This window comes from Hypanus sabinus, chromosome 27, assembly GCF_030144855.1.
Source record: "Hypanus sabinus isolate sHypSab1 chromosome 27, sHypSab1.hap1, whole genome shotgun sequence".
NCBI lineage: Eukaryota > Metazoa > Chordata > Chondrichthyes > Myliobatiformes > Dasyatidae > Hypanus > Hypanus sabinus.
The window spans coordinates 14,290,004-14,311,909 of NC_082732.1; the positions used below are offsets into that span (position 1 = coordinate 14,290,004).

General features: G+C 38.5%; 1 protein-coding gene across 4 annotated transcripts in view; it reads right to left on the reverse strand.

Annotated features, from left to right (window-relative positions):
• Window positions 1-21,906, reverse strand: part of nphp4 (nephronophthisis 4) — a 417,576-nt gene that overhangs the window by 300,086 nt on the left and 95,584 nt on the right. For all 4 annotated transcript variants that reach the window (XM_059951738.1, XM_059951740.1, XM_059951739.1 and 1 more), the window contains exons 5-6: window positions 21,605-21,760; window positions 10,181-10,317 (exon numbers count right to left, since the gene is read on the reverse strand). In XM_059951738.1, coding sequence (XP_059807721.1) covers window positions 10,181-10,317; window positions 21,605-21,760 — 293 coding nt within the window. The remainder of the gene's footprint in view (window positions 1-10,180; window positions 10,318-21,604; window positions 21,761-21,906) is intronic.

A 21,906-nucleotide genomic window follows, 5' to 3' on the forward strand; every position in this document is an offset into this window, starting at 1 on the left:
ATTAACCTTTGGAGAAAACTTTGCACACATTGCTGAATTCTTAATCTGCCATTAACATTGCCCTCTCACCCTTGGGTGAGGTCTTTTTGCCTGCAAGCATATTTTTATTCTTAGAACTCTTCCAAATGACATGAAACTTCCCCAAATGTTATTGTGTGCCCAAAATTCATTATCAGTTGAGATTTTCATGATATTCATCATAACAACGATAGTTGTTATCAACTCACAGAACAACCCGGTTCACAAACACTGATTATTCTGAAATCACGCTGTTTAAAGGTCTGTTCATAATGAACTTGTATGCAGAGCTAAACTGCTCCACAATGGGTGCCTTCTAGGGCATTAGATTACTCGAGAGCATTTAAGGGCCTAGAATTTTGTGACTATCTGGTGTTTTGTGGTCATCATTACTCGTGATAAGGGTTCTCCTTTCAAAAATGCTGAATTATTAAATGAATTTACATTCCACAGCTATAATGGTGGAAGTTGAACTTAAGTTTCTGGATTATTTAGTGAAAATACCTTACCATCACAGTACCAGTCATCATGGGCATCACCGAGATCAGTAACCCCATAAAATGCCTTATACAAGGTCACACATGAGCCTGAACTGTTCTCACAATCAAAGTCAAGGTCACAATCACTCTTTACTTCCCAGTTTCAGAGTCATTCCAGGATAGACTTGCAGAAATATGCCACATCTCAGAGCTGTTTGCTATGCACCAATACCCGAAGGTGATCGGTGGCATTTTCTTCTCTGGAAGATCATACAGAAGACATATTGCGCACAGTTTGCTGTGATTGCCGGCTTCCCAGAAGTGCAAACGCTCACTGACTGCATTCATGCGGGACTGGAGCTCCCATTCCTAACCAACAAAATACTTTCTCACACTGTCCAGTCAGCAGTGACCATCAAAGGACCTGGTTATCACATATAAGAAGGTGCTTTGAGACAGAGCTTGATCTTATAAATTTCACTATTTCTTGCACACTTATTCCCAAATCACACTGTCAAGAAATCACTTAAACCAGTATAAACAGTCTTTAGTCAATGTCAAAATAATTATTTACAACCACTTTTAACCTGCAGTCATGCTGAAGTAACTCATTCGCCAGGCAAATGCTCACAAATCAGTTTTCAGTCTCAAATAGACATTACAAGAGCGCACACAAGCCACGTAAATCATTATTCTCATTTTGGTGAAACCCCATACAAATAATAATGTTGTTGCTCATCATTCACATAATGCCGTCACCTTTAGAGACCAAGGTTGAACATGATACCACAGATGTACTAAAGGAGCCAATAATACCTGCTGGATTGCATGAGTTCAATTAAAAACACAAAGGAAGAAACGGCACGGTTACTGTTGCATATACTTAACAATTAATTTAAAAGAGTAAAGGAACCAAAGCACTGATGAACAACAAATGTTACCCCTACTTTTTATACATAAGGTAATTCTGTTAATTTAATGCCAGTGGTAGGAAATATAGTAGAACCCTTAATGAAATGTGTCTTTAAATAAAGGTCATAATTGATAAAATTGAACGTTTCTTCAAAATATTAAATTTTATCAAGTATGACATGATGGAAATTCATTTTTTGAAGAATTAACAAAGGGAGAATAGGTAATACAGTAAATAAGTTACATTTGGATTTACTAACAAACTTTAAAAGCTACATGTCTTGAGTTCAGAGCACAAGGTGGCAGAATGGACAGCAAGATGGTTAATAAACAAAAAAGAAATCTGTGTTAAGGCAGCTGCTCAGACTGGCAAAAACTGGGAAGAAATGTGCCAAAGAGATGGATACTAGGACTCCTGTTGTTAACAATTTATTTTCATGTTTAGCCTTGAGAATTAAATTTATCATTTCAAAATTTGCAGATGGCTTTAAACTGAGAGGTGTTGCTTGCACCAAGGAAAGAATTCATAAAATACATGAAGACATTAATTACGTACAGAATATATGTGTAATTGGCATATGAGTTTCAATATAGATAAGTGAGAAGTGCTGATTTTAATGGAAAGAATCAAGGAGCCACAGAGAGTTTGGATAATAAGAGCCTGAATAATTAGAAAAGTATAGGGATCAACAAGTACAAAGACACTAATCACTAAAAGATGCAAAGCTTGTTAATAAGGTTATTTAAAAAAATTAAACCAACGTAGTGTATTTCCAAAAAGGTATTACTGTAAAGCAGAAAAGTTACATTGAACATACATGGAATGCTGTTGAGCATACAGTGTATTCTTCAGTTCCACACTATTTTGCATATTTTTTTGACAGAGGGGGAAGCCACTTGACTCATCACGTCGATGTTGGACCTCGGAACAACCCCACTGTTCCCATTCTCATTTCCATTACTCTTCTACCACCCATCTACATTGGGTTAGTTTACAGTAACCAATTAACCTACTTTAGGGATATGGACAGAAACCAGAGCACTAAGGGGAAACTCACAGAGTCAAGGAGACGATGTACGAACTTTAAACAGACAGCACTCGAGGTCTGGATGGAATCCAGATCAACTGGGCCAGATGTGGATGTAAGGAAAATGGCAATAATATTTTTTAAAAAGCAGTTGATGACATATTGTCCTCAATTGAATCAAAGTCTTAAAAACGCAATAAGGTGGTAGGTTAATGTAAAGCCAGGTGAGCACATAAAAGAAAGAAAGAGTGTTGGAATAGAATTAACATGAAGCACAGTGAAAGGGATATATGTGCAGCAGTTGCCCTATCTAGCCTCATCTATGGCGTTTGATGGAGAAGAGTAAAATGAGTCAAATGAAATTCTATTCACACAGAAGGGTACATAAACAGTACCTATAAAAGGTATTCACCCTCTTGGAATTTTTCCTGCTTTATTGTTTTATAACATTGAATCACAGTGGATGTATTTCGGCTTTTTTGACACTGATAACAGAAAGAAACTATTCTGTATCAAAGTGAAAACAGATCTCTACAAAATGATCTAAATTAATTACAAATATAAAACACAAAAATAATTGATTGCCTAAGTATTCAACTTTAAGATGACACACCAAATCATCACTGGTGCAGCTAGTTGGTATTAGAAGTCACAGGAGATTACCTGTGTGCAGTCAAGGTGTTTTAACTGATTGCAATAAAGATATACCTGTCTCTGGAAGGTCCAGCTGCTGGTGAGTCAGTATCCTGGCAAAAACTACACCACAAAGACAAAGGAACACCCCAAACAACACCACAAAAAGGTTATTGATAAACAAAAGTCAGGAGATGGATACAAGAAAATTTCCAAGTCACTGAATATCCCTTGGAGTAGTTAAGTCAATCACCAAGAAATGGAAAGGATATGCCACAGCTGTGGATCTGCCTGGAGCAGGTGATCTTCAAAAACTGAGTGACTGTACAAGAAGGGTACTAGTGAGGGAGGCCACCAAGGGACCTATGAGAACTCTGGAGGAGTTGCAAGCTTCAGTGGCTGAGATGGGAGAGACTGCACATACAACACCTGTTACCTCGGCTCTTCACCAGTCACAGCATAATGGGACAGTGGCAAGGAGAAAGCCACTGTTGAAAAAAAATCTCACATGAAATCTCAACTAGAAGAGTTTGCCAAAAGGCACATAGGAGACTCTAAAGTCAGCTGAAATTGAGCCTTTTGGTCATCAGACTAAACACTATGTTTGGCATAGTGACCACACATCATCAAAAACATACCGTCACTATCGTGAAGCATGGTGGTGACTGCACCATGCTGTGGTGATGCATCTCTGCAACAGGCCCTGAAAGGCTCATAAAGATAGAGGGTAAAATGAATGCAGCAAAATACGGGGAAATCCTGAAGGAAAACCTACCACAGTCTGCAAGAGAACTGTGACTTGAGAAGATTTGTTTTCCAGCAAGACAATGATCATAAGCATAAAGCCAAAGCTACAAAGGAATGGCTTAAAAACAACAAAGTTAATGTCCTGAAGTGGCCAAGTCAGAGTCCAGACCTCAATCCAATTGACAATTTATGGTTGGACTTGAAAAGGGCTGTTCACTCACAATTTCCATGCAATCTGACAGAGCTTGAGCAGTTTTGTAAAGAGAATCGCGAGAAATTGCAGCTGATAGAGAGGTATCCACACAGATTTAAGGTTGTAATTGCTGCCAAAGGTGCATCTACTAAATGCTGACTTAAAGGGAGTGAGTAATTATATAATCAATTACCGGTATTTTGTGCTTAATAATTGTAATAAATTTAGTCCAATTTGTAGACATTTGTTTTCATTTTGACACAAAAGATTCTTTTCTGTTCATCAGTAACAAAAAAGCCAAATTAAATCCACTGTGATTCAATGTTGTAAAACAATAAACATGAAAACTTCCAAGGGGGACTGCTTTTTATAGGCAATTTTTATGAGTGCATGTTTATCGTAGTGTATTGAAGCAGTTCTGTGCTATCTTTCAATAATCAACACTAGTTGATTATGTAAACCATTGTAAAAAAATTAACATTAGCAATATCCATAATAACTAAATAACAATTGAAAAAGATATAACTGGGTTCAGTTTCTCTCAATAGACAGAAGATATAATATCAGCCAAATTGGTAGTACGTAACTCTAGCACAAAATTATTGGATCTCTTTTGTGAATGTGATGAGAACTCCAAAGTGAAACCATTTATGAAGAACTCATAAAACATTCACTTTACAGACTTGCCTATTTAATAAATTGTACACCAACTGCATAGTTAATTGAATAGGGTGTGCTGGAAAAATAATTGGTATCTGAAATGACTACTAAGTGGTAATTTCTTGTAATAAGAATGTTAAAAACCAGACAAACATTTCCTCATTATGTATGAATTCATCAAAATCTGGAATGATTTTAGGTCAGCCATAATTCATAAAAGTTAACTATTCTTTATCCAAAAAAAAGTTTCTTATTTTGACCAAGCAATAATTGCTATATACAGGTTTTTTTGTGAATAAATAGTTAAGTAATACAAAGTACATTCTCTAAATTATCCAAAATTTATTTATTTATTGAGATACAGCACAGAACAGTTCTTCCAGCACTATGAGCCACGTCACTGTCAATCCCCTGATTTAACCTTAGCCTGATCATGAAAGAACTTACAATACCCAATTAACCTACCAACCAATACATCTTTGGACCGTGGGAGGAAACTGCAGCATCCAGAGGAAACCCACTCCTTAAAGGCAGCAGTAGGAATTGAACCCAGGTCACTGGTACATTGACAACTACCACCATTGTGGTAACAACTATCCTACTGTGCAGCCCCTTTCCAACTTTTAAAGATCCTTATCAATCAACTTACCAGCACTTTCTAAATGAAATTATTCACACAAGCCCATTATTAAATTAAGCACAGATCACAACAAACTGTGACATTACAAGTAATTTTCTGAACTTGCCATTTTATTAACAGCATGTTCTTGCAAACCTACTTGTCTTGAAATGAATATTTCATGTTATTACTATATACATTATTAATATTATAAAGAACATTCTTACATCTCAAGACTGTTAAGAAAATACTTTGAAGAAACTTGTTTCTCACTGAAAGTAGTATGAGAACCACTCCTGTCACTGAATCTTTGCATATCATGAATGACAAATAGAGCCTGCATGCAGTTTGAAAGGAATTTGGATGTTCATCAGAAAATAGTATTCTATCGAGCTATCAATACAACAAATTTAAATTTATAAATGGCAGAATACAAGAAAGATGTATTGCCACTGGAATACCAAATCATAACAATTTTTTGTTTCTGAATTTTATACTTTGAAGATGTTAGCATTACTTTAAAGATAACTGAGCAACATACCTTTGATTGCTGCAGTCATAGTGTATTTCTTTTACAGATCTTAACTTCAAAATAAGCTTAACAATCGTGTTGTGAATTTTGCCTGGCATTCACTGCAGAGGTACTCATGCTCAAACAAAAAAAGCGCAAAGGAAAAATCTATCAGGAGCAAACCAGTCTAGCAGATTAAATTGGAAGGAAATCTTGGAAAGATTTCCAATAATAAGTGTTTGTTGAAATATGTGGGTGATATTAGCAATTCTAAAAGCTCTATCTGGAATCCTTTAAGTAACGAAAGGCTCAAAATCCTTCAAAAATGAATTTATTAGAAAAAAAATAACTAAAAATAACAAAAAAAACTAGTGGATAACACACCAGTAATATGGCCATCATAAATTAGTAAACATTTCTTTTCTGTAGATGAGTGTATTTCAATTGTATAGCCAAGAGAATCTATGTTCAACAATTTCTTAGAATTGTTGCTGGAGCACAAGTTATGTCTCAAACAACTGCTTCTTTTTAAATTGTAGCTTTTTCAACTAACATCTGAACCCATTTTCTATATGTTCCTCACTCATTAGTAATGTTAAGCATACTACATCTCTGCCCTAGATTAACTCTCCTATATGCAGGTATCTAATTGTAACAGTAGATTAAAGTTCAGACTCAATTTTAATCCTTCATTAGTTATCATCCATGGAATTTCTGAATTTGGCAAGGTAACACTCTACAATGCATTAATTCCATGCCTGACCAATTCTGCCATGGCTGTCCCCAATTTCACAAAATACCAGGATTGTACTATTTACACTAACTGTGCCGTATTTACCCTGTTTATGCTATAATTACTTGTTACCCAGTAGATACAATGATTGTACCATATTGATCCTGATTTGTAAACATAAGAGATTCTGGAAATCCAGAGTAACACACACAAAATGATGGAGAAATTCAACAGGTCAGGCAGCACCTATCGAGAGGAATAAATAGTTAATGTTTCGGGCCTTTATCAATCCGGAAGGCAATACTACCTGATCTGCTGAGTTCCTCCAGCATTTTGTGTGTAATCCATATTCTTGCCTACCTATCAATTTTTCTGTACCCATCCCAATCTTAAGGGAAAACACAAGCTACACTTTGCATGCCTCTGAGGGACAACAGTCACTTCCTCCACCTTCCCTCCTCACCTGGTTCAACTTACCCCACTTAACCATCGACCTCATGACATCTGCATCTACTCATCAGGAACAAACTTGTAGAGAGATGCAGACTGTTGCAAGCAACATAAGTTTGTGATAGGAGATGATTTTAACTTTCCACATTTTCACTGGGACTCCCAAACATAAAAGGGCTGTATGGGATAGAGTTTGTCAAAAGTGTTCAGATATGTTTCCTTAATCAATACATAGAGATCTCAACTAGAGAGAGTGTGATACCAGATCTCTTCAGGGAATAAAACAGGACACGTGACAGAAGTTTGTGTAGGGGAACATTTTGCATCTAGTGATCTAGTAAATACAGATACAAAAATTCCATTAAGATCTCCCCCATCTATTTAACCCCATGCATAGATTATCACCAATTTTCCAGAGAACAAATTTTGTCCCTTACTTGAGGAAATCTGCAGATGCTGGAAATTCAAACAACACACACAAAATGTTGGTGGAACACAGCAGGCCAGGCAGCATCTATAGGAAGAAGCACTGTCGATGTTTCAGGCCAAGACCCTTCGTCAGGACGAAGGTCAGGACAAGATGCTGCCTGGCCTGCTGTGTTCCACCAGAATTTTGTGTGTGTTGTTTTGTCCCTTACTATTGTTTTGCTCTTATTATACTTATTTGTAGAAGCTCTTGGGATTCTCCTTCACCTTGTCTGCTAGAGCAAACTTCTTTTAGCTCCTGATTTCCTTCTTAAGTGTTCTCTTGCATTTCTTATACTCCCCAAGTACCTCATTTGCTCTGGTCTGCCTATCCTTGCTATATACCTCCTTTCTCTTAATTAGGGTCTCAATATTTCAAAAACCAAAATTCCCTAAACCTGTTGTTCTTGCCTTTTATTCTGACAGGAATACAAACTCCATACTCTCAAAATTTCACTTTTGAAGGCCTCCCACTTCCCAAGTGTATCTTTGCCAGAAAACAACGTGCTCCAATCCACACTTGCCAGATGCTTTCTGATGCCATCAAAAATTGGCCTTTCTCTAATTTAGAATCTCAACCCAAGGACTAGACCTATCCTTCTCCACAACTTACTAATGTCATTTGTTTTATATTGAGATATGGTGTCGAGTAGGCCATTCCGGCCCTTCGAGCCTCACTGCTGCCCAGTAATTCCCGATTTAGTCCTAGCCTAATAACAGAACAATCTACGTTGGCCATTTAACCTCCCAACTGCTGCATCTTTGGACTGTGGGAGGAAACACCGGGAAGAAACCCACTCAGTCATGGGGAAGAACATACAAAGTCCTTACAGGTGAGAATTGAACCCAGGTCTCCTGCATTGTAAAGCACTGTGCAAGACTTAAACTAGAGGTCATGGGTTAAGAGTGAAAGATGATTATGTTTAAAGGGAACAAGAGGGGGAACCTCTTCACTCAGAAGGTGGTGAGAATGTGGAACAATGGCATGGGAATGGTGGATGAGAGATCAATTTCAGCATTTAAGAGAAATCTGCATAAGTACATGGTTGAGAGGCCATGATGCAGGTGCAGGTCAAAGGGACAAGGCAGATTAATAATTCAGCATGGTCTAGATGGGCCGAATGGCCTGTATCTGTACTTAGTGCTCTATGATGACTCTTATAATTCTATTTGCCACCTCGTGCCTCACCCCTCCTTCTCACCATTATACTCTGGACATCTCTCCTTTACAATCTCAGCCCCAATACAAGTCTCAATCTAAAATATTGACCTCCACAGATGCTGCCTGACCTCCTCCAAAGCTTGGTTTTGCACGAGATTCCAGTTTCTTGTGCCTCAGGAATTATGTTTTGGTGGTTAAACCCCTGCTTCCAATACAGAGCTGTTTCACTGGATGAATGGGAAAAATCAGCTGTTGGGAGGAGAACTGGTTAAGCATTTTACTTTGATTTTATAAAGTTCATTTAACATTTTGAACTTTTTTTTGTTTTTTAAATTTATTTTTATGTAATTTTAATTTTGTTTTAGATTTTTCTTGAACAGGTAATTCATGCTGCTGTGCTGAGCCATACCAATGTGTTGGAAGACAGGGTCCTAGATCCATAGGTCCTCCTAAATAGAGGGAATAGTGTGGTCCAGGTAAATTACCAAGTAATTTTGGACAGTGGACAACCTACAAAAATAAATCTCCTGGTCCAATCATTAGCAAATCTTCAAAAATAGTTCAAAAGATTTTAAGATTAATCATGATTAGTGCACAATGCAGTAACACTGCATGCCAATACTTTGCTAATGCAGCTTCCCTTAAGCTGAAAAGAAGCACACACTTGAGTGGTGGTCGCTGTTTCCTATTGTCAGAGTAGCATCAAGGATAAAAATTGAAAAAACACTGATTACCTTCACACCACTTGACGATGTAAAGGGGGGTTTCTTCTTTTTCATTGTTACTGTGTATGTTCATCAAAATGGCTTCTTTGTTTTGTTAAAAATAGGAATGCTTCTTTGTTGCAAGAGAGTGCTGGAAGCTTGTTTGGGTTAAAATTTACAGATAATGAGAATTGTATTCCTTTGTAAACAAATTGGGATTAATGTTGTTCTTTCTTCTGAGTCTGTAAACTATTGTTGATGGGCTTTTGGGGGGTCGGCGCAAGGGGGTGAGAAAAAGAGGACGCGATGCTGTAAATTGGGCAAGGAACGGACCCCAAGCAGGGGTCCAAGGCCAGGAGGTACCCCGAGGAGAGGAGATGAAGCTGGATGTGCTTGGTTGACCACTTTGGATGGTCCTGAGCTGCGAGCCGAGCAGTTCGGAGGGGATCGAACGGTGGCCAGAAGACTTCAGTAATTGAGCTCCAACGGTTGTGCACGAAGTGGTTTGGACTTTGATAAGTTGGAGCCTTTTCTTTATTTTCTTTTCCTTCATATATACTGTATCGTTATTGTTCACTTAGTTATAGTAATTTTTATAAATTGGACTCATTTAATCACATATGGTGTACTGTCTGTTTCTGGGCGAGGCGGGGACATCACACAGCATCCACACCAGCTGATTACCCAGTTTGGCAGGGCCGAAGGCTGCTCCCCCTAGACGAGAATGAGCTGAGCGAGCCTGAGGCGACCCAGGGGGTTACAACTATAACAACTCATATCAATGGCAATAACAAGTGAAGGGAAAACATTGTGAATAAAGTTGGAAAAGGCATACAATTTCACCATTATCTGTTGCTCTGCCATACCTTAGACAGCCTGTCTGCATTAAGCAATTCCACCAGTTCCTCTTCAAATTTTTCCACTGTTGGGTATAGCTGAAGCGACAACTTATCCAAGAAACATGTTACAGTCTTCAGTAAATGAGGTTTCTTCAAAGCATCACCTTGAATCAAATATAAAAGATTTGTTATAATTAAAGCAAGAATGCTGTTTTTGAAGTTATGCCTCTGCTTCCTCAGGAGACTGCAGAGATTCGGTATGTCATCAAATACCTTGGTAAACTTCTAAAGATGTGTGCAGACTGGCTGCATTGCGCCCTGGTATGGGATCATCCATGCCTTTGAGCGGAAAATCCTACAAAAGGTAGTGGATTCTGTAAAACACCCAACCACTGAACACAACAACATGAAACTTTGCCATAGAAAAGCAGCTTGCATCATCAAAAATCTTCACCATCCAAACCATGCTCTTTTCTCACTGCTGCCGTCTGGTAGAAGGTACAAGTGCCTCAGAACTTACACTACCAAGTTCAAGAACAATTACTACCTCTCAGCTATCAGGTATGAAAAAAGGGGTAACTACACTCATTCTACTTCTGGTATTCTCACAATGGATGGTCTCACTTTAAGGACTCTTTATTTTCTTATTTCATGCTTGTTATTTACTGCTATTTATTTATATTTGCATTTGCACAGTTCATTGTTCATTGATCCCATTTACAGTTACTGTTCTATAGATTTGCTAAGTATGCCAACTGGAAAAATAATCTCAGAGTTGTATGTGGTGACAGGTACGTACTCCGATAATAAATTTTACTTCGAACTTTGATCTTTGAACACAGCCTTGCAATGATTAGTCTACTGGGACACAGCAAGATTCAAAGAAAATAATATGATAGTCATTCACCTGATCACTTATTTCCCTCCCACTTTGATACTTTTTGATATTTTGCGTCAAAAGCTGGAGAAAATAAGTTTAGGATGAGAGGGGAAAGTTTTAAAGGGGACCTGAGGGGCAACTTCTTCATGAAGAAGATTGTGTGTACAGTATATGGCATGCGTTGGTGGATGAAGGGTTAAGTGTGAGTAGAATTACAATATTTAATTTGGACACTTACATAACTGAGAAAAGTTTAGAGGAACTTGGAACAAATGCAGGAAAATTGAATTAGCTTAGATGGGCATCTTGGTCAGCCTGTTTCTGTACCATAAGACTCCAAGATTTTAACTAAATGCCCCTATGTAATCAGGGTAGCCATTTTGTGTCACATGCATTCAAAAATGTTGTTCCTGTACTGCCATCCAAGTTTTCTAATTTTTTAATTTGACTATGTATTTAACTCTTTGTAAGTTTAATTTATGCAAGACAGATCAATCAACTAATGTATTTCTCAGTTAGTAAGTGCAACTAAATTACAATAGTGTTGACATGACCAAAATAAATGTTCTGCAGAAGTCTCTTATAGTTAGCAAACGCTTTTTAAGAAGTAAATGATAACATTGAATAACGTCCACCATAACTTTTTTAAAATGGCAAAATGAAAAATATTTTGCCAGAAATACCCTGTTTTCTCATCATTCATCCTGAATATTATAGAGCAGAATAAGAAAAATAACGGCATACAACCTTTAAACTTATTTTTGCAATAATAATATTTTAGGATTACAGGTACTGATCAGCAAATAGGAAGGATTATGGATTTGAAAATGAGTACCCACTTGAATTATACTCATATTCCCCAGTATTTATTGCTTATTTATTATTATTATTTTGTTTTTTTTTCTTTTTGCATTTGCACAGTTTATTGTCTTTTGCACATTGGTTGTCAGTCCATCTTGTGCATGGTTTTTCATTGATTCTATGGTGTTTCTTTGTATTTACTGTGACTGCTCACAAGGAAATTAATGTTAAGGTAGAATATGGTGACATATATGTACTTTGATAATAAACTTACTTTGAACAGATATCATTAATGAACTCAACGTTCTTGAGTTTTCATAAAATAGAGAGTAGAAGCAACTAAAAAGTACAAAAGTTTTCAAGTACCACTGGTAAAATTTATTTTGAACTCTTATTTTAAATGGAAATATAAACTGTGCTATTAACTTAAAGCTGAGCTATTAACTAAAAACAAGATTCCTGTTCCCACCTATCAATCAGTGCATCCTCATCCCACACTCTACTCCACATAGGTTCCTGCTGTTAATCATATCAATCTTCTCAAATAAAACTCAGAAACAGTTTAAGAAAACATGTTTAATTCAAAAATAAAATCACCTGATATATAAAGAAACACAAAAACCTTAGTAAATACACAAACAAGAGAATTGTCAGAGATTTCTGTTTAAACTTCCTATACATCTTAATTGCCAGATGTGAACGTACAGCATTTAGTCATGAACTTTTCAGTTCATAATAACTGAAGTGATTTAAACACAAAATTTATCAGGCTTGAGTCCCACTTGATTGACCAGAAAATGTAATAATTTTATAGTTAATCATTTGCAGAAGTAATATTAGTTAGATTCTTGAAAGCCTACCTGTTGGTTTTGGAGAATTTGATACCAAGTTAATTAAGCACAGTGAGTGTATAAATACAGCAAAGCCTGCACTGTTACTACTAATGCATCCAAATGCTCTACCACTGATCCATAAATAAGATTTTAATACAGCTGGGTAATTTAAAAAGTTGAAGCCTAGCATAAGTACTGGCAAGTACGAAACTACCAGATTATTGTACAAACCCTTCAAGATTCATGAGTGCCCCTCAGGGAATGAAGCTTGCAGCCATTTGGGTTTTGATTGCATACTACTCCACATCTACTAACATGCATGGCTCTTAGCTGCTTTGTGAAATAGCCTCAAGGGCCATACAGTTAGGGGTGGGCGATAAATGATGGCCTTCCTATCAATGTTCACACTGTGAACTAATGAGTAAAAGATTCCAGAGCACATCTTGGAATATTATCACAATGAATGCAACTTCATCACTCAAACACATCTCTCATTTGTGCATAAGTTAACAAATAATGAAATATATATACTAAAAGATTGACATTTACCATAAGTTACATTCACGACACAAGTTAAACAGTAAATGTACTGCTACTGGTGCTTCATAAGTGACGACACTTGGGTGGTGCTAAGGAGTTCAGTAGTCTCACACCCTGGGCGAAGGAGCTTTTACACATCCTAGCAGTCCTTGGCCTAATGTATCGGTACCTCCTGCCTGATAGTAGGGGATCAGATGGATTATGGGATGGATGGGAGGGATCATTGTCAATGACAAGGTCCCTGCATATGTAGCACTCCTGATTAGTATCTCGAATGGGTGGAAAGGAGACCCTGATGATCCTCTCAACAGTCCTCACAATCCTTCATAGGGTCTTGCAGTCAGATTCCTTGCAAGTTGATGGTGCTTCTGTAAAACCTCATTAGAATGACGGGGGGGTGGGGGGAGCCTTGCTTCCCTCAATCTCCAAAGGAAGAGGAGACGCTGCTGTGCTTTCTTAACTGAAGAAGAGGTGGTGAGGGACCAGGTGAAATCGTCCATTAAGTGCACACCCAGAAACTTGGTGCTCCTCACTCTTTCCACAGCGCCATTAATGTGCAGTGAGGAGTAGTCAACCTGCACCTTCCAGAAGTCTGTATCTAAGAAAAGATGTGCTGACCCTGGAGAGAGTCCAGAGGAGGTTCACAAGAGTGATCCTAGAAATGACAAGCTTAACAACCTATGAAGAGTATTTGATGCCTCTGGGCTTGTTAGAGTTCAGAAGGATGAGGAAGAATTTTATTGAAACCCACCAGATACTGAAAGCACTGGATAAAGTAGACATACAGAGGATCTTTCTATTAGTAGGAAAGTAAAGGATTCAAGGGCACAGTGCAGAATAAAGGGATGTGCCCATTAAAACTGAAAAAAATAAGGAATTTTTCAGTCAAAGGGTGGTCAATGTGTGGAAGTTGTTGCCACAGAGAGCTGTGAAAGTTGTCATTAGGTGTATTTAAGGCAGAGATCAATAGAATATTTGATTGATATAGATGTTAAGGGTTATAAGAAGGCAGGAAGGTGGTATTGAAAAAAAATCTTCCATGTTTGAATGATGAGGCAGACTCAATGGGTTAAATAGTTTCATTCTTCTCCTATATGGTCTCATCTTTTGAAAATAATGCTTGTCCATGTGTATGCTCAAAGGATAAGTTCCAAATTACTATTGACTTGTTCTCTGGTGCATACAAGAATGGACCTTACACAAAACCTTAGTAAGGCAAAGGACTTCTGTCAATCTGCCACCACTGCATCATAGCACCCAAAGTTTTAAATTTCCATAATAGAACACTGGTTAACCTGAATCACTTAGGCATTTAGGAATCACCTTTCAGCAATGATAAAAGTCACTATTATCTCCACTAATGCAACGTTAAGCCATCTGAGGTACAAAAAAAAAGTAGAAGACTAACACCTCAAGAAATTCTCCATTAAGCAGTGGATATCCTCTGCTTGAACTTCAAAGACATGGACCATCTACAACAGGAACCATCACACTGTAATTGTAGGATGAGTGACTACCAATGTCTTATGCTAGCTCAACATCAAGGCTGTAAACAAATAAGATCTGTCATCTGCAGTGGGCACACCATACTGCCAGCACAAAATTTCTAAGATGGGTACTCAGTACCAAGGTGATCTTAAGGGAAGATCATAAGAAAACATGACAGGGGAAATGTTGAGAGACTTCCACTAATGAGTCTTTGGTTAAAAGATAGGGTTTAGGAGTAACTTAAAACTGAAAGACTTAATAAAATCATAGATGGACATAAATCTCTGGAATTACTTATCCCAGAGGGCCGTAGAGGTTAATTGGGAAGATTCTAAAAGGTAGTACACATTTGAATACCACAGTATAGAAGGCTATGAGGAACTGACACAGAAGAGGAGTCACACACACAAAATGTTGGAGGAACTCAGAGGAGTTAAGGTCTTAGACAGATTAGCCATGATCATTTTAATAGTGAGGCTGGCTTTCAGGGCCACAGGTGTACTCTACTTCTATTTTCTTGTATTTGTTAAATGAATAAGATGTGATCTTTTCGCAACATAAACTCTGAGGTAAGCCTGACTGAATGGATGCTGAGAGGGTATTTTTCCCCCACATGGAAGAAACTAAAACTAGTGAGCATAGATTCACATTAAGAATCAGTCATTTAAAGCCGATGTGAAAGAACTTGTCCTCTCAGATAGACGTGAGTCTTCAGAATTTTCTACTCCAGGTGCCTCTGTAGACAGAGGCACTGAGTACCTTCAAGTCTGAATTGCACTTATTTCTGGCTTAAAGGTTTCTGGGAATTAAGCAAGAAAATGGAGTTCATGTCAGCATCAACTTATCAATAGATCCAATTGAATGACAGCAAACTAAAAGTGGTGGGAAGTGCTGTGGTAGTAAATAGGGATATTCCTATGTCAGTCAGTTTGCCACTCCCACATGGAAGGGGATCACATACTGTACTGAGCAACATTATCAGTAAAGTTCAGTTGAACAGCCTGCATGCCAGCATCTAAGTGCACTAGATGCACTCCCCCTCATATCAAACACAACATGGTGCCAGAAGTGTTTGATCATCAATGAATTCAGACTATAGACCAAAGGAGAACCCCAACAAGAAAAAAATTTGCAGTTAAGTCTGTTCTTCTTCACATAAAATATCTTTGTAAAATATCACTTTATCCTTTCTCTTTGGCCATTCTAGTACCCTATTCCTGCTTATCCATCATATCCTATTAAAAAAACCTGTATCCCTTAAGAAAGCTAAAAGTACCCTGACCTGTGCCCTCTCACCCATGCCCAGTAACCCTTTTAAGGTGAATTCCTGGACCCCCAATTCCCTTAGATTAATTCTCATCATTTCTCTCTGTATCCCACACTTCCTGCAACTCAGAAATACATGTTCTACTGACTCCTCTTCCTGACATTTCTCACACAAACCTGTCTGGTGTTTCCCTATCATTTTCAATGTTTTGTTTAGTGCACAGTGCCCCAGACTTAACCTAGTCCACACAGTTTCCTCTCTTCTGTGTCCACTGCCTACCCTAGTACCTGTAACACTCTTTTGTATTTGATATAAATGCCTCCCTTTCCCCTCTCTGTCCCATCTTTCAGACCATGATTCAGACAAAGAGAGAGCTTTCTTTGGAACAATAGACAAGGCTTGTGTACTATGATTAAGTTGCAAAATGAGGCAGTGACGTTCAAAATGGACACCATGACCGATGTCACAGCAATCCCTGAATGTTTATTCACAAAACTAGTGAAGAAGCCAACAATTACCCTAAACCCAACAAAGGAAGTGCTCATGGGGCCAGGGAAACGTAAGCTCAGTATGATAGGAATGTTTACTACTTCCATCTGTAAAAATAAGAAACAGTTAAAAGAGGATGTCTTTGTTGTTCAGAAACTCTTCTCACCACTACTGGGACAACATGTCATTAAGAAGGTGAACCTCTTGCAAGTCTGGATTCGCTAAACAATGCTCAGTGGCAGGAGAAGTACCTGGAATTGTTCACAGACCTGGGAGTTCTGAAAGAAGTGTACCTTATCCAACTGAGGTCAGGAGTGATGCCCTACTCTCTGACCACAGTGAGGCATATACCAGTCTCATTGATGAACAAAGTCAATGCTGAACTTGAGAGAATGGAGGCACTTGACATCATAAGAAGAGTGAATGGACCTACTGACTGGTGTGTGAGCATTGTTCCTGTTCCCAAACCGGCGGCATAGTGAGGATATGTGTTGATCTAATGTAATTAAATAGTGCAGCAGGTTGGAGAAGTTTATTCTGCCTTCTGTTGAGCGCACATCTGGTATGCTGGGTGGAGCAAAGTTCTTCACCAAACTAGATGCAAACTCAGGGTTCTGGCAGATTTGTTTAGCTCCAGAGACAAAGGAGCTCAAAACTGTTACCACAGCATATGAATGCTATGCCTTCAAGAGACTCCCTTTTGGCATCTCATCATCTGAATTCTTTCAGATGAGGATGAACCATTTGAGGCACAGGAAGGAGTAGTTTGCCACATGGATGATATCCTCATCTTCAGAGGCTCAAATGAGAAACATGAAAAAAAGTGGAAGCTGCCTCGGATAAAATGAAACAGGCTGGAAACAGCATGAACAAAAAGAAATGCAAATTTGCAAAGTTGGAAGTGAAGTTCTTGAGCCACCAACTGCCCTCAGAGGGAGTGCAAGAGTTCAGAACATGGAACAACCTACGAATGTATCAGAGATTTGCAGCTTCCTTAGCATGGTAAACCAGCTGGGAAAATTAATTTCAGATTTGGCGGAGAAAACAAAGAAAACCTGACCTCGTCTCTCAGAGAAATGTTAGGAAAATCTGGGACACACCATAGGAGAGAAATCATTCTTATCATTTAAAGCATAGCTTATCTCTCGCTAACATTGGCACTCTTTGATCCGAACAAAGCAACTAAGGTCTCTGCAGATGCCTCTTCCTTTGGCCTTAGCGGGGTGCTCATGTAAAACTGCAGTGGTGTATGGAAATCACTGATATATTCATCAAGAGTACTGACTCCTACTGAACAGCATTACACCCAAATCGAAAAGCAGATTCTGGCTTTCACGTAGGCTTGTGAATGCTTCAGCTGCAATTTGATAGGCACTAAATTCCTACTTGAAGCACATCTCAAGACACTTGTCAGCCTCCTCAGCTTGAAACAGTTGGATGACTTACCTCCATATCTGTAAAGATTCAGAATGAGGCTTATGCAATACTATTATGACATTGAACATGTCCCTAACAAAGCTTTCATAATACCAGTCACTCTGTCGAAGATTCCAAGCAAAAGTGAGTGGACAAAAGCTGACTCCACCCTCATAGAAGATACCAACTTAGCTTAGATGTGTAAAAGCTTTCCTGTATTACAATGGCAAAATTTGCAGTGAGTTGAAAAAGGACCAAATCTGCAGCAAGGTCATGCAATAATGTGAGCATGGATGGCCAGCTGTTCCAAAAAGAGCTCACGAACGCAGACCTTACTGGCCTAAAAGAGACACATTCACCATTCTTGATGGTTTGATGCTAGGGAGCTCCAGGCTCATCATTCGTGCTTCTATGCATGCCAGAATCATTAATCAAATCCACTAAGGACATCCAAGGGATCAAAAAATGTCAAAAAAAAGAGCAAGGTAATCCCTTGCTCTGAGCACACAGCTGGGAGATTATGTAAAGCAGCATGAAACATGCAGAAAACTGCACAAAAATCATACTGAAACTCTCAGTCCCACAAAATTCCCAGACTTTCTCTGGCAATTTGCAGGCACAGTCATTTTCGAGCTAAAAAAGACAAAAATCTTCTCACTCAGAATTACAACTAACGGAATGATATCCTCTATGTCTTCAGCAGCAGTTACACAGCACCTGAAAGCTGTATTCGCTCACCTTGGAATACCAGAGACACTTGTGTCAGACAATGGTCCACAGTTCAGCTGCTCAGAATTTAAAGCCTTTGCTAGGGACAATGAGTTCAAGCAGCAGACAAGCAGTGCACAGTACCCACAGGTAAATGGAGGAGCGGAAAGTGCAGTGCAAACTGTTAAGAGTCTCCTGCTGAAAGGCAAACGACCCCTAGACAGAACTGCTAGCTTATCACGCCACACCTCTTGCAAATGGCTACAGTCCATCAGAGCTGTCAATGGGCTGAAGACTGAGAACAAGCCTACTCGTTTTTCCTTCCTTTCTCCAACTTCACTTGCCAGACTTGGGAAAAGTGAGAAATGTTGAGACAACCCAGTATGAGAAAATGAAGAGCATGCATGATCTCAGATACTAAACAAAATCTCTGTCGCTGCTCAGGAGTGGTGAAGCTCTTTGTGTTTCTCATCAGCACACCTGAGGAACAACAGTCCAACAGCATGCACCATGCTTTGATCACAAGGAGAAATCAGCAAAACGGGCATGCATTGTGTGCCTTCGAAGTCCATGAAACATAGAGAAAGAAAAAGAGTGGTCTGATTCCTTAGGACAAGGTCTACTTACCTGAGGTGGACACCGTGTTCAAGAATCTCCATAAGCACAAGATTCACCATCTGCTTTACTCTACTTTACTGTCACCAAACAATTGATACTGGAGCAAACAATCATCACAGCAATATTTGATTCTGCGCTTCGCGCTCCCTGAAGTACAAATCGAAGTAAATATAATAAAAATTTAAATTAGAAATCATAATTAGAAAATAGAAAAGGGAAAGTAAGGTACTACAAGTAAGGCCCAGATATTTGGAAGGTACAGCCCAGAGCCGGGTCAGGATCCGTTCAGCAGTCTTATCACAGTTGGAAAGAAGCTGTTCCCAAAACTGGCCGTAGGAATCTTCAAGCTCCTGAATCTTCTCCCAGAGGGAAGAGGGACAAAAAGTATGTTGGCTGGTGGGTCGTGTCCTTGATTATCCTGGCAGCACTGCTCCGACAGTGTGCGGTGCAAAGTGAGTCCAAGGATGGAAGATTGGTTTGTGTGATGTGCTGGGCTATGTACACGATCTTCTGCAGCTTCTTCCGGTCTTGGACAGGACAACTTCCATACCAGGTGGTGATGCACCCTAGAAGAATGCTTTCTACGGTGCATCTTTAAAAAGTAGTGAAGGTTTTAGGGGACAGGCCAAATTTCTTCAGCTTTCTCAGGAAGTAAAGGCGCTGGTGGGCCTTCTTGGCAGTGGACTCTGCTTGGTTAGACCAAGTCAGGTCATTTGTGATATTCACCCCGAGGAACTTAAAGCTTTTACCTGTTCCACCTGCGCACCACCGATGTAGTTGGGGTCATGTGGTCCGCTACTCCTTCTGAAGTCAACAACCAATTCTATCGTCTTGCTCAAGTTGAGGGATAAGTTATTGTCTGTGCACCATGCCACCAGGTTCTTAATTTCCTCTCTGTACTCAGACTCATCATTATTTTCCAACACTTCCAGGAATCTATACCAGATATGGTTATCTGTACCACCACAGTGATATAGTCCATAGCCTAACAGCTTAGGGCAAGTGACTAAAGAGGCAGAATAATCCTCTCACCTTGCCGAAGTGTTTAAGTAGTCTCCCCTGCCCTCCGTTAGATTTAGTGCTTTTTTTAAATGTAAGAGTTCTAATATTGAAAACCTTTCACAAAATGACACCGCTCTTAAAAAAAAATTGTTGAAAGAAAGAGGGAACTAAGAGAAAGAGACTGTCAAAAACAAAGACAGTAATAACATTAGCAATTCTTTTTTATTTTTATGTAGAGAGCAAAAGTTGTGTGCTATGGGTAAAGTGAACTGAATCACTCAATTCCAGTAATTATAATTTCAATACAGTTCTATAAACAAGAAGCACACACCTAGTTTTTTCCTTTTTTCCCCAATAATAGTGGTATTCCTATGTCACTCAGTTAGCCACTTCAACATGATAGTTCACATACTGTACTGAGCAGCATTATCAATAAAATTCAGTTGGATAGCCTACATACTGCCATCCAAGTGTCTTTCTTTGTACTCTCTCTCATATCGAACACAAATGGGGGAGGGGGGATTACTCCTGCTCCAATTCCTTATGTCCTTTGGTTTCTACGTTTCCCCATAACTTATTGAGGTAAGCTGCACTTCAACAATTTGAGGAAGATGTTGGAAAAGTAAAATATATTTTTTAAATCCCTTTGTTCTTATCATTATAAATAAATCAGACAAAAATATAATCTTTGATCACAATTAGTCTGAAAAGCTAACTTCTCAAATCAAAATGAAACAAACATTAGATTGTGAGTTCAATAGGCATTATGTTTCAATGGAATCTCAATTCTAGTCTAATCTTTGAAGAATAAAGACAGAATTGGAATTTATCTAGCAATTTCAAACCCTTGGGACATTACAAAGCACTTCACACTCAATGAATACTTCTGAAGAGCACAGACTGTAAGCACGCAATATCCCAATAACTGCAACTATATCTACTTTTAGTAGAGTTGACTGTGGGATATATGTTGCTAAGAAACAAGAACTTCCAACTCTTCTTTGAATAATGCAACAGGATTTTGTACATAAATTTGAATGGATAGATGGGTCTCACTTAAAAATTTTAATCTGATTGCATGCTCCTCATTTGCAGTTTAACCCCTCACTCTACTGACACAGAGATAAAGGTACTATATATACACAAATTTAGAAATTTTACATGCTTGTCTATGATACAAAAATAGAGAATATTAGAACCATTCAGCATTTTTTGATTTTCATAAGTCTATGTATAATCACAGAGAGTTTGTATCACTGAAGTATATTAAGAAACCTCAAACAAAAGCATTGTCCTCAGCAAAACAAATTGAGGTATTTAATTAAAATAAAACCCAACATAACTTTACAGAGAACTTCAGATTCTAGTTACTGTCCATGAACGGTGAATTCAATTATTGTGTTACCTACTTGTCTGTCCAGAAGGTGCAGCCACACCGGGAATTGTTTCTGACCCTGAGATCAACAGGTTTTCAGGGACGAGGTGACGAACTTCCACCAGGGGAGGATGAACTGATAATGAGTAAGTGATGGTGCTGCCCTCAATCAGTGTCATAAACTTATTTCCTAAAAAAATGAGAGAGACGTCAATGAGATAAAACTTACCACAAAAAGTATCGTGGCCTACAAAAATTTAGCTTCATAGTGTTTGTTTTAAGTCTCACACCACTGAATTGCCAGCTAACATTACTCACAAATTATGCCTAATAGAT